This window comes from Penicillium brevicompactum (genome assembly GCF_028827555.1).
Source record: "Penicillium brevicompactum strain IBT 35665 chromosome Unknown utg000005l_segment0_segment0, whole genome shotgun sequence".
In the NCBI taxonomy this organism is placed as follows: domain Eukaryota; kingdom Fungi; phylum Ascomycota; class Eurotiomycetes; order Eurotiales; family Aspergillaceae; genus Penicillium; species Penicillium brevicompactum.
The window spans coordinates 4,252,350-4,264,029 of NW_026623208.1; the positions used below are offsets into that span (position 1 = coordinate 4,252,350).

At 51.3% G+C, this 11,680-nt stretch overlaps 4 protein-coding genes across 4 annotated transcripts; 3 read left to right on the forward strand and 1 right to left on the reverse strand.

Moving 5' to 3' along the window:
* Positions 1-477: 477 nt before the first annotated feature.
* Positions 478-2,214, forward strand: N7506_007471 (tetratricopeptide repeat protein; the record flags this gene model as incomplete). The annotated part of the gene is made up of 1 exon (XM_056956764.1): positions 478-2,214. One exon carries the CDS (start codon positions 478-480, stop codon positions 2,212-2,214), a length of 1,737 nt encoding a protein of 578 aa, XP_056811098.1.
* Positions 2,215-3,520: 1,306 nt separating this feature from the next.
* N7506_007472 (MCT family MFS transporter) lies at positions 3,521-4,873 on the forward strand (the record flags this gene model as incomplete). Its single annotated transcript, XM_056956765.1, has 1 exon — positions 3,521-4,873. One exon carries the CDS (start codon positions 3,521-3,523, stop codon positions 4,871-4,873), a length of 1,353 nt encoding a protein of 450 aa, XP_056811099.1.
* A 475-nt stretch (positions 4,874-5,348) lies between these two features.
* On the forward strand, positions 5,349-7,164 carry N7506_007473 (threonine synthase THR4; the record flags this gene model as incomplete). The annotated part of the gene is made up of 5 exons (XM_056956766.1): positions 5,349-5,483; positions 5,532-6,091; positions 6,143-6,336; positions 6,392-6,404; positions 6,468-7,164. The coding sequence occupies 5 exons, from the start codon at positions 5,349-5,351 to the stop codon at positions 7,162-7,164; spliced, it is 1,599 nt and encodes a 532-aa protein (XP_056811100.1).
* A 561-nt stretch (positions 7,165-7,725) lies between these two features.
* On the reverse strand, positions 7,726-10,940 carry N7506_007474 (formin-mediated actin nucleation enhancer; the record flags this gene model as incomplete). Its single annotated transcript, XM_056956767.1, has 2 exons — positions 7,726-9,346; positions 9,415-10,940. 2 exons carry the CDS (start codon positions 10,938-10,940, stop codon positions 7,726-7,728), a joined length of 3,147 nt encoding a protein of 1,048 aa, XP_056811101.1.
* Between the last annotated feature and the right edge of the window lie 740 nt (positions 10,941-11,680).

Here is an 11,680-nt window from a genome sequence, read left to right on the forward strand (position 1 = left end):
TGAGGGGATTCGCTGGCGACCGTTGGTAGACGATTCACAGTGTGCCAAATAAATAGGATGGCCACCAGAGACAGGCAACTTTGAGTTTCGAGTCGTCATGTTTAATTCCCCATGCGGCGGTTCCCCAATCGGCTGGCGGATGGGAAGCTTAGATCATCAACTCAAACCCAACCTCATCTTCATTTCTCGCCACTATCGTCTCGACAGAAGCTGAGCGGGCCCGGTCTTTGATCTCGGTCTTTGAAATAAGGTGGGGCTTTCCAATCTCAAGCATCCGGATTTCGCTCCGCAATTGCATGTTTGCCCCGCAATTGCATGTTTGTCAGACTGTCGGTGTTTGTTTCAATCGTGTGTCATATCTGCCAGAGCATCTTACTGCCCGAGGCTATATAGTTCCCAGCGCGAGGATTCGTCCGGTTATTTAAATTGCATATCTGTCAATCTTTTCGACCTACATCAAGCGCCCAAACCCTCGCCATGCCTGCTGAAACCGTACGCGCCGTGCCAGCCGGCGATGATTACTACAACCTGGGCGAGTTTGGTCACAAGATCACGACATCTAGTGCCGATGCTCAGGTCTGGTTCAATCGAGGTTTGATCTGGGCATATTCTTTCAATCACATGGAAGGTGCCTATTGTTTCGAGCAGGCCATCGCACACGACCCCGCATGCGCGATGGCGTACTGGGGCCTTGCATACGCTGTCGGTCCCAACTACAATAAACCTTGGGAAAGTTTTGACCTGGGCGATCTCCATGCTTCAGTGAAGCGGGGCTATAATGCATCTCGGGAGGCAAAGAAATATGCCGCCAACGCCACCCCGCTCGAGCAAGCCCTCGTCGAGGCGATCCAATTTCGATTCTTGACTGATCAGCCCGCCAAAGATTACCCTGCGCTTAACAAAAATTATGCGGACGCTATGAAGGTTGCATACGACCAATTCGGACATGATCTGGATGTTGCTACTATATACGCTGATTCTTTGATGAACATGAGTCCATGGGCCCTATGGGATTTGTTTACAAGAAAGGCAAACCCCGAAGCCCCAACAATGGAAGTACAAAGGGTTTTGGAACGCGCATTATCGCAGGTTGATAATGGCGCTAACCGCAATCCAGGATTGCTTCACTTGTATATTCATTTCATTGAAATGTCGCCTAGTCCAGAACTTGGAATCAATGCTGCAGATCATTTGCGTGATCTGGTTCCTGATGCAGGTCATGTCCGCCATATGCCAACCCACTTGGACATTTTGATTGGCGATTGGCGGCGATCCATTGCATCAAACTACCAGTCGACATTGGCAGACGACAAGTATTTCCGCAAATCGGGTGCCAAGAACTTCTATACATTCTACCGTATGCATGACTACCACTCCCTTGTCTACGCTGCTATGTTCGCCGGCCAGTCGAAGGTCGCCCTCGATGCAGTCACCCGCATGGAATTGACAGTACCGGAAGACGTGCTCCGCATTCCATCTCCTCCAATGGCGGACTGGCTTGAACAATTCATGTCAATTCGCGTGCACGTTCTGGTACGCTTCGGTATGTGGGAGGAGTTGAAGCAGATGGAGCTTCCAGAAGATAAGACACTGTACGCGGCTACAACGGCTGCGATCCACTACGGCAGGGGAGTCGCATTCGCAGCAACCAGTGACGTGGCTTCTGCGAGGCAAGAGCAAAGTTCTTTCCTCGAGGCTTGGTCCAAGGTCCCTGAGACACGGCGGGCATATAATGGAACGATGGTCGACGTGTTCAAAGTCGCTGAGAAAATGCTTGAAGGCGAGATTGAATATCGCTGCGGCAACTTTGACCAAGCATTTGAGGCTCTACGTGTTGCCATTGATATTGAAGATAGATTGCCCTACAGTGAGCCCTGGTCTTGGATGCAACCAGTGCGTCATGCATACGCCGCACTGCTGATGGAGCAGGGCCACCTTGAAGAGGCTGCAAAGTCATATCGAGCCGATTTAGGTCTTGACAACTCTGTCATCCGCCCTAGGCGTCATCCCAACAATGTTTGGTCGCTCCAGGGTTATCATGAGTGTCTGATTCGATTGGGGAGACTGGATGAAGCTGCTGTGATTGAGCCCTCGGCAAAGTTAGCTCTTGCGGTCGCTGATATCCCGATCAAAGCATCTTGCTTCTGCCGGCTGGATACATCCGATGCGCCGCAGATTTTTGAAGATCGTTCTATTCGTGGCAAGTGCTGCTGAATATGAAGCTTTGCAACAAGTAATTTGACTATGATGTCTGTATCTATTGCCACAGTGCTTGTTTTGATGTGAACCTTTGATCCAGACAATTCATGTACATTCTAGAGTGCTCACGTATTCTGAAAAAGCATCCTTACTTGTATGAGCATTCAGATAGTTTTCTGCTGTATTGTTAAATTTGTGCATTGGTTTATCTTGACCAGCATAGAAACGAGGCATGTTTGATGTGGAAGATTACATCGTTAGGATTATCCTAATTCTAAGAACAAACGATATTTCGAGGTCTTGCATTTGATTTGCACCTCTCAACCAGTTGGTTTTGGGCGTTATGGAGGTCTCATAGACTACACCCTAGATCTTCATTTCTTTACCCCTGCCTGTTTTCTGTCTGGGCTGGCCAAACTAGACCAGGGTTTTTGGTTCGTTTATGTTCTTTCTCTTCTCATCATTCTACCATCCTTTTTATGGGGTTTGTTTAAGTGTGGGGCATACTACTCCGTACTTGGAACACGCCGGATGCCCGCTCGGTTGTCGCGGATCATGAGATCAGTCAACGCGGACTTTCAGCTCGGTCAACGCGGTTGTCTGACTCGGTTGTCTCGGACTAGCACTTCGGTATTTGCGAACTTCCGACTTCCGACAATACCGATTATCCACTTCAGTAAACACCCCTGCTTGAATTAGGTGATTGCAGCATTTCTTCAAAAGCCTTCAATGAATTTTCCAGTGCTCAAAGCTCCCTTTTTAGGAGAGCATCAAATCGCTGAAGATGGTTTCGGTGATTGAAACTCGCAGCAACCGCCCGTGTTCCCATTTTTGTGAAGGGATCGCCGGGTTTGTTTTCGGTTTCTTCGAAGCCCAGAGCGACACTGGAAGCCAGTTCAAAGGCTGAACTACACAGGCTAGGCCGCTTGGTCGGAGTGGCTTTAAAGTTCTTCAGGGAACGTCGTAGCTCGACCTATGTAATGTCCCCACTCACTCGCTCTACATCAAAATTTCAATCCCCGATGAAGAGGCCGAAAAATGCAACGGTACCAAAATTGACAGCACAGAGCCTGTCAAAAGAAAGCCCGGCAATGGGACTTCTTTGGCGCATAGAATAATCGACTTTGTTTAGTCGCTGAAGATTTCTCGGAGCACAGCTTGTGTTTCGTCAGTTGGAATCTATTCCAGATTTGATGTCGTGGGCTTCATAGCATTGCCTTTGACCTGTTCGACCTGGCACTGACATCGGTCTGACTCTAGAGGTCACCTGCTACATCTTGGAACCCTTTGCTTATCCCACTCTGATCAGTGGGAAATTGAAATGGGCACATTGAGTCCTGCATGTCTAAGTGACAAGTTCCAAACCGCATCACGCTCCACCAAATCCAAGTCGGTCGTTCTCTCGAGCAATGAGACTTCACCGAATCTCACGGAGCATCCAGTGGAGTCTTTCGATGCGTCAATACCCCCTGTGGATCCGACAAATAACCCTCCGGATGGAGGATACGGATGGGTCTGCGTCGTTGCCGCCGCGGTGATGAATGCGCATTCCTGGGGTTTCAACTCAGCCTATGGCGTCTTTCTTGCCTACTACCTCAGTCATCAAACATTTGACGGGGCCTCGAGATTGGAATATGCATTTGTGGGCTCTTTGAGCTTGACAGTAATGTTCCTTGTTTCTCCAATCGCGACAATCTCCACGCTCAGGTACGGGATCCGAAAAACGATGTTCGTCGGTGTCATGTTTGAGACCGCTAGTTTCATTTGCGCTAGCTTCGCTTCCAAACTCTGGCACCTCTTCATCACCCAGGGTTTGATGTTCGGTTTGGGGATGGGCTTGATCTACATTCCAGTAGCCTCTGTGGTTCCGCAGTGGTTCACTTCGAAACGATCGCTCGCTAGTGGCGTGTCTCTTTCCGGGGCCGGCCTGGGAGGTCTCGTTTACTCCTTGGTGGCTGAAGCGATGATTGCTAGCATCGGCCTGGGCTGGGCTTTTAGGGTTCTTGGACTTCTTGCATTCTGTGTCAATACCACTTGTGTTCTCTTGATCAAGGATCGGGGACAGAAAACTAAAGCCCGAAAGGTGACCATGCGAGTTGATCTATTCGAGAAAACAGACTTTGACCTCCTGGTTGGGTATTCCTTCTTCACGGTCTTAGGATACTTCATCTTGATCTACAGCCTTGCCAACTATGGGGTTGAAATTGGCCTCACATCCTCCCAAGCCTCACTTGTCAGCGGTATCTTCAACTTGGGTCAAGCAATTGGACGACCTCTCATTGGTTATTTCAGTGACACCGTTGGCCGCATCAAGATGGCTGGCATCGCAACTTTTGCTGCTGGGGTCATAGGATTGGCTGTCTGGGTCAATGCTAAGAGTTACGGCCTTTTGATGTTCTTCGCTGTTGCTGAAGGTCTCGTCGCAGGCAATTTCTGGCCTTTGATTGCACCATTGGTTGCTGAGGTACTTGGGTTGGGACAAGTATCACATGGCATGAACCTCATCTGGTTAAGCATCGTTGTACCTTCGACATTCTCCGAGCCAATTGCGTTGGGCATAACTAGTGCGACTGGGAAGTATCTCGGCGCTCAGTTGTTCGTGGGCTTTATGTATATTGCAGCCTCCGGGTTTCTCGCCTTGCTCTGGCTGCGATGCCGCAAGCAGGGAAAATAACCATTCTGACTTGTTGAAAATATGTCAAGGTTTAATGAACCCATCTACTCCGTATTACGACCTCTATTAGGACCAGTACTTAGCGTCCATATTCAAGGAGAATCCCCTAGTTGAGGCTGGAGACAGTATTTCCCTATCTCCAGGCCTAGTATGATAGGTTCACATATTCCATCTTGATCTCGTCAGGGTAATATTTGTCACTACCTTGAATAAGTTCGAGAAACAGTGACTAAATATTTTGTTACTAATTTGGGATTTATACTCCCCGCAATTACTTGTCAGTACGTAATATTCGAAATAACTTACAGCTGTCCAGCATATTAGATTACAGAACGCGTTTTGCATTGTACCAAATCACACCGCCTCCGACTTCGGCAGAGAGGGGCATTTTGACTCAGAAAAGGTTCGCCGCCCGCAATCTTGCGCATTGAAAACACCATTCCTGCTTGGGCTTTTTTGTTGCTTCATTACAATCATGGTCACTGACTCACAACGATACCGCTCTACCCGAGGTGGAGAGGAGGGCCTCAGCTTCAGCGATGTTGTCCTGAAGGGCCTCGCCGCAGATGGTGGTCTGTTCCTCCCGCACGCTGTGCCAAAGGCCGATTGGGTATGTAGAATTGACATTGAGCATAGCGTTGTGCTAATACATCAATAGCAAAGCTGGAAGGACCTTTCCTACACCGAGCTGGCCTTCGAGATCTTCCGCCTTTACATCCCCGAGTCCGAGATCCCCTCCGCCGATCTGAAGGAGATCATCAACCGCAGCTACTCCACCTTCCGCTCAGAGGACGTTGTGCCTTTGGTCCCCCTTGCCCTCGATGGCAACATCAACCTGCTTGAGATCTTCCACGGTCCCTCTTACTCTTTCAAGGATTGCGCTCTGCAATTCCTAGGAAACCTTTTCGAGTACCTGCTCGCCCAGAAGAATGTCGGCAAGGAAGGAAAGGATAGATACCACCTCACTGTCGTTGGTGCCACCAGTGGTGACACTGGATCTGCTGCTATCTACGGACTCCGCGGCAAGAAGGATGTTTCTGTCACTATCCTGCACCCCAAGGGTCGTGTCAGTGCCATCCAGGAGGCACAGATGACCACTTGCACCGAGCAGAACGTCCACAACTTGGCTGTTACCGGTACATTCGACGATTGCCAGGATATTGTTAAGAAGCTTTTCGGCGACGATGCCACTAACAAGGAGGTTAAGCTGGGCGCAGTGTACGTTTATTCTTGTGCTTTCCCGCCCGGATTGTGCTAACAGTCGCAAAGGAACTCCATCAATTGGTCTAGAATTTTGGCCCAGACTGTTTTCCACTTCTGGTCTTACTTCTCGCTCGCCAGACAGTCCGATTCCTTCACTGTTGGCCAGCCCATTCGCTCCGTCACCCCTACCGGCAACTTTGGAAACATTTTGTCTGCTTACTTCGCCACAAAGATGGGACTTCCCGTGGAAAAGCTTATTGGTATGTTGAAACTTGACAGTCCCTTCATGTATCCCGCTAACGCTGTGGTCTCTAGTTGCAACTAATGAGTAAGTGACTGCCTTACAGGAGATTTAACAACTCAATTGAGGAAACCTGCTAATCCCCACCAGAAATGACATTCTCCACCGCTTCTGGACCACAGGTCGCTACGAGAAGCACCCCGCCGAGGAGAAGAACGACAGCAACGCCAAGGCCGATGTCTGCAAGGAGACCCCCAGCCCCGCCATGGATATTCTGGTTTCCAGCAACTTCGAGCGACTCCTTTGGTTCCTGGCTAAGGAGGACGCAGAGGCCTCCGGAAAGGATGCCGATGCGGCCGCCAAGAAGGCCAGCGAAGATGTCGTGGCCTGGTACAACTCACTCAAGGCCACCGGCGGCTTCGGACCCGTTTCCGACGCCATCCTCGAGAACGGCCGCCGCACTTTCGAGAGTGACCGCGTGAGCAACGCGCAGACTCTCGAGACCATCAAGTCCGTCTACGAGAAGACCAAATACGTCCTCGACCCCCACACTGCCGTTGGTATCACCGTTTCCCAGCGCTCTGTCGCTCGCCCTGCCAACGCTGCTATCCCCCACATCTCTCTTTCCACTGCTCACCCCGCCAAGTTCGCGGATGTCGTCAAGGAGGCGCTCAAGGGTGAGCCTGGCTTCGATTTCGAGAGTCAGGTTCTGCCTGATGAGCTCAAGGCTCTTTCTACCAAGGAGACCCGCGTTGTCGATGTTGAGAACTCTTGGGAAGCCGTTCGGGAAATTGTCAAGAGACAGACCCTCGAGGACCTCGAGGCCCAGGCCCATGCCAGCTCTTGATATCTTGTACTAGCGAGATTTCCCTTGAATTTATGTAAAAACGCTCGATCTCAGAAGATTGGTTTCGAGCTTGTCATTTATGGATACTGTTATTTGCGCTTTATGATACTCAAACCAGCTACATAGGACTAGGTTATGAACTATACACGACAATAATCAAAAAAATATTGTGATTAGGAAGATGTGCTCGTATCATTCTCTTAGAATAAGAAACATATGCTAGTTGCACGCCACAGAGTGTGGCAGGGTATCGTCAATAAATGACAGGTCGGAATTAAGGATCCAAACAGGTTGCAATGGGGGCTCGTACAGGAAACACGCCGGAGGTATCAACTAAAATGACATGGAACAGAAAAACCAGAGGCCCCAATGCGATCGATCCGATGTCCAATGCAAAAAAATAACAACGTGAAAAAAGGGAAAAGGGAAAGTCGTGGGTTGTGTGAATCCAAGTTCACTGGCAGGTATCAATTCAAGGTTGACAAGCCAAAATGCAAAAGTGGTTGAAGATCCAGGGCAATCAGAACAAAAGACGAGGAGGTATCAGCCAATACTGAAAGCTTAGATCAAAGCCGGAGAGAGAGGCTTCTCAGTGGGCTCGTCGGCTTCTTCCGGGGCTGCAGGAAGAGGCTTATCGGTAGGTGAGGACGGCGACTTGGGCTCCTCCGCATGACCTTCGGTCTCCTCTGGCTCATCAGGCTTCTCAGGCGTATGTTCTGTCTCGTCGGCTTCCTTGTTACTGTCGCCGTCGCCGTGGTTATCGCCGTCTTCGCCATCGGCATTTTCCTGGGCCTCTGCGGCTGCGGCTGCGGCTGCTTCAGCCTCGGCCCTCTCCATCTCAGCATTGCGAGCCTGCTGCCTATCCCAAACTTCTTTGCGGATACGTTCATCCTTGGCAGTTCGGAGGCGCTCTGTCTCTTCAAATCCTCCACTCTTCTTCAACTTGCCCTCTTCAACAAATGCGCCAAGCTCCTTCTGGAACAGGTTGTTCCGTCGGGTCTCGAGCTCCTTCTTGCGTGCCTTCTCGGCTCGCTCGATGGCCTCGACACGGCTTTCGTGGTTTGGCTGCAATGCGCGCACTTCGCCAAGCACACCATCCTTCGCCTTCATAGGATCAAGGGTAGGGTCAATGCCAAGGCTACGGGAGGTGGCGCGAACAGCAGCAGGGCCGGCGGAACCGGTGCTATTAGACATAACCTGTTCCTTGGTAGCTTGCTCCACAAGAGCGAAGGTCTGGGTAGCTTTCTCAAGATCGTCTTGCAAATCAGCGGCCAGATCTTCCTGCATAGTGAGCTGGTCTCGCTCTTCGCAAACCAGCTGCAATTCCTTCTCCCAGATCTTGGTCCAGATAGGCTTCTCGCGGCCAAGGAAGTCCTGCATTTTCTTGATTTCCTTCATCACAGTGCTGATATCACGGCTGACACCCTCAAGTTGTCTGGGTAGGGGACGGACACCGCGAGTGACAACATCCTTCCGGAGATCCTCAACCAAATCTTGGAGATCGTCAACGCGGGCGACGAGTCGCTCTGACTCGCCTGCAAGTTCCTTTTTGCCGGTGTTGACACGAGCGCGGCCTGCATCGCCTTCGTATGAGGGTGTGGCTACATCGTCAGCGGCAGTCTTGACCTTGCTTGCCTTTGTGCGGACTGCGCTCATGGAGCCCTTGATGTCGGCGGTGAAGTTGGAGTATGTCTGTCGCAGAACAGCCAGGTCTCGGCGCAGGCTCTGGATTTCTGCGAGTTGGGCTCCGTCTCCGGCAATCAATGCCTTAGAGCCAGATCCAGACGCGGCACTGGTGGCAGGGGGAGCTGCCGCTAAACGAGCAATCTCCTTGGCAGCCTCTACCTGACGATCAGAGACCCGCTGGATAGCACTTCCTTGACCAGTAATAACATCTTTGAGGCCTTCAACGAGCTGGCGCACGCCACCAAGGCCATCATCGAAGTGCTTCTTGACTTCATCAAGGTTGTCGACATTCAGAACCAAAACGCATCGATCTTTGACATCTGAAAGATCCTCCAACTCGTGTCGGATGCCTGAGATCGGGTCTTGGATGTAAATCTCGGGTAAATCAACTCCGTTGTCGTGGGTGTTCCAGGCGAACTTTTCAATAAAAGCCAATTGGAGACGTCCGATGGTAAGGTCTGCGATACCGTCCGGCAGCACATACTTCTTGATTTTGCTCTTATATTGAAGGAACAGGGTGTGCTCCTTCCCTGGGGAGGGCTGCTCGGCGGGAAACTGGGAAACCGAGGGGGAGTTGCGATCTGAGCGGTGGGACCAAAGGAACTTGTCTTCGGGGTCCGTGGTGCGGCCTTCGCAGGTTCAAAGGCGTCTTCGAGCCCTAGTTTTTCTTGGGATGGGGTATTGATAGGGGGAGGAACAATAGCAGCCTCCTCCGGGTCGACTTTGTCGACGGGTGCCTCGGCTTCAAGGCTAACTGCAGGCGTCGGGGCGGGTGAGGCGGCCTTAACGGGTGGGGTGCGCTCTTCCTCCACAACGTTCGGGATATTTGTAGGTGGTTGAGCTTGAGTCGTCTTGCCGGCGTCTTGTACGCGATTAGTGGACTTCTGTCTCGAATGGTTATAAGAGCCGCGCAGACGGACTGCATTCAAGGATTCGCGAACGTCACGACCGCGATTCGGGATGGGGGAATTTTGGGTAGGTAGAACAGGAACACCATTGGTAGAAGTCCCCAGGTGCTTTTGGATTTGATAGGCAGAGAATCGACGAGAGGCACGCCGCTCAAGTTCTCCGCTCCTTTGCAAGGCCCCGAGCGCATCGTCTTCTTTAGGTGGCGGGGGAGGTGGAGGTGCTGGAAATCCAGCCGGTGTAGTGTATGTGGAGGGTGCAGTATTATTGGATGTGTTGGCTCGGGGTGTTGTGTCGTTATCTGTGGGGGTTTGAGACAATAGCTGTTGTGCCTCGCGGCGGGATGATTCTCGTTCGCTGTGGTTTGATGATCGAGGATCATTGGATGAAGGTGCCGAGGAGGTTCGTGCAGTCGGAGGTTGATCCTCCAAGGATCCATTGCTACCGAATCTCCGATTACTTGATCTCCGAGGGGACTGGGCGGTTGATGGCATAGTAGAAGCAGCAGCCTCGTCATATAATTGGCCGATTGCTTGCCCACTGGCAATGCTTCCGGCGCTGGCATTGCGTCCTGGCGCGGGCCGACCATCCTCACGCTGGTGTCGCGAGCGTAACCGGGCCTGCTTCTTCTTCAGCCCGTGAAGCAGGTTTATGATTATGTCGCGGATTCGAGGGAGGTATCGATCGAGGCTTGCAGCCGATGCATCCTGGCTGAGTGTGTCTTCGAGGATTGTGCGCAGCAGGTCCGGCACTGGGCCCAGGTCCGAGGTGTCGACTCCGATTGCACTGAAGGCCCGGCAGGCAAGGTTGAATTCATATCCCAGTCGTACATACACATCTGAGACGTCGTTCTCTGTGGCCTGTTTACGGGACCACTGGGTAAGTGTCTCCAGGAGCTGCTTGGTCGCGACCAAGAGATGTGTCACACTCTTTTCGATTTGAGAGATCTGCTTATCAGGCTGCGTGGGGGAGATCGCACAATTAGCTACGGGAGTGCAGATTGACTCGAATTTCGCACTTACGGGATTCTTGCTTGACTGTGTCCGGGACGAGGCAGACGAACTGCGACCAGACTGCTGGGAAGACATGGAAGTGTCGGTACTACCAGACACTGAGGGTCGGGGAGAGGTTTGTTGATCCGACTCTCCGTAGGGGTATTGCGTTCTCTGGGCTGAGGACTGCATATGATAGAAGCATGAAGAGAGTTGAGATTAAAAGGTAGGAGAAATAAGTCAGAAGGCGAGGAGAATGGGCATGTGTGGAAGATGATGCCCAGCCTCCGTCAAGCGCCTTACCGCGTCTCAGCCAGGATCGGCACTGCTGATCACTACAATACCATAGATTACCGTATCTTTGTGTAATATACCTGGGATGCACTGATCGATCTAATGTCACACACTGAATCTCTAAATCCCAGTATACACAAATGCCCCCTCGGTTCATTCATTACAAAAATACAAGGGCACACATTGGGCATTCTGCAGCATTTGGCACTGACAGGCTTGGGACTAGCCATTCGGCAAGACCCGCGCCTATCCACTCCAACGAGGGCAGTATATACTCCGTGCTACTTGCGGTATATGCACCGAACACTTTCCGTCTGCACATCCTATGGAGTTTCTCCTGCACTCTACTAGCCTGCAGGGCCTGGAGGGGGCTCGGCAGATGGTATTACCTGAACTTTTTAAGGTTAGCCTGTGGTGCACTTGGACATTGTCGGCTATATACACTCCAGCTCCAAGAATGCCTGGCCTGGCAGGCTAGGTAAACTCCGACGTTCTTCTTTGGCTTCCTGATTTTTTTTTATGCAGATGACTCCGGGAGCTTTGAAGCCCTGAAATTTGCAGGGTTCAAAGCCTTTTAACGCGATTCCAAGGTTCTCGTGGGTTTTTGCATCCATGGATATGCTTGGCATCGTGTGAGG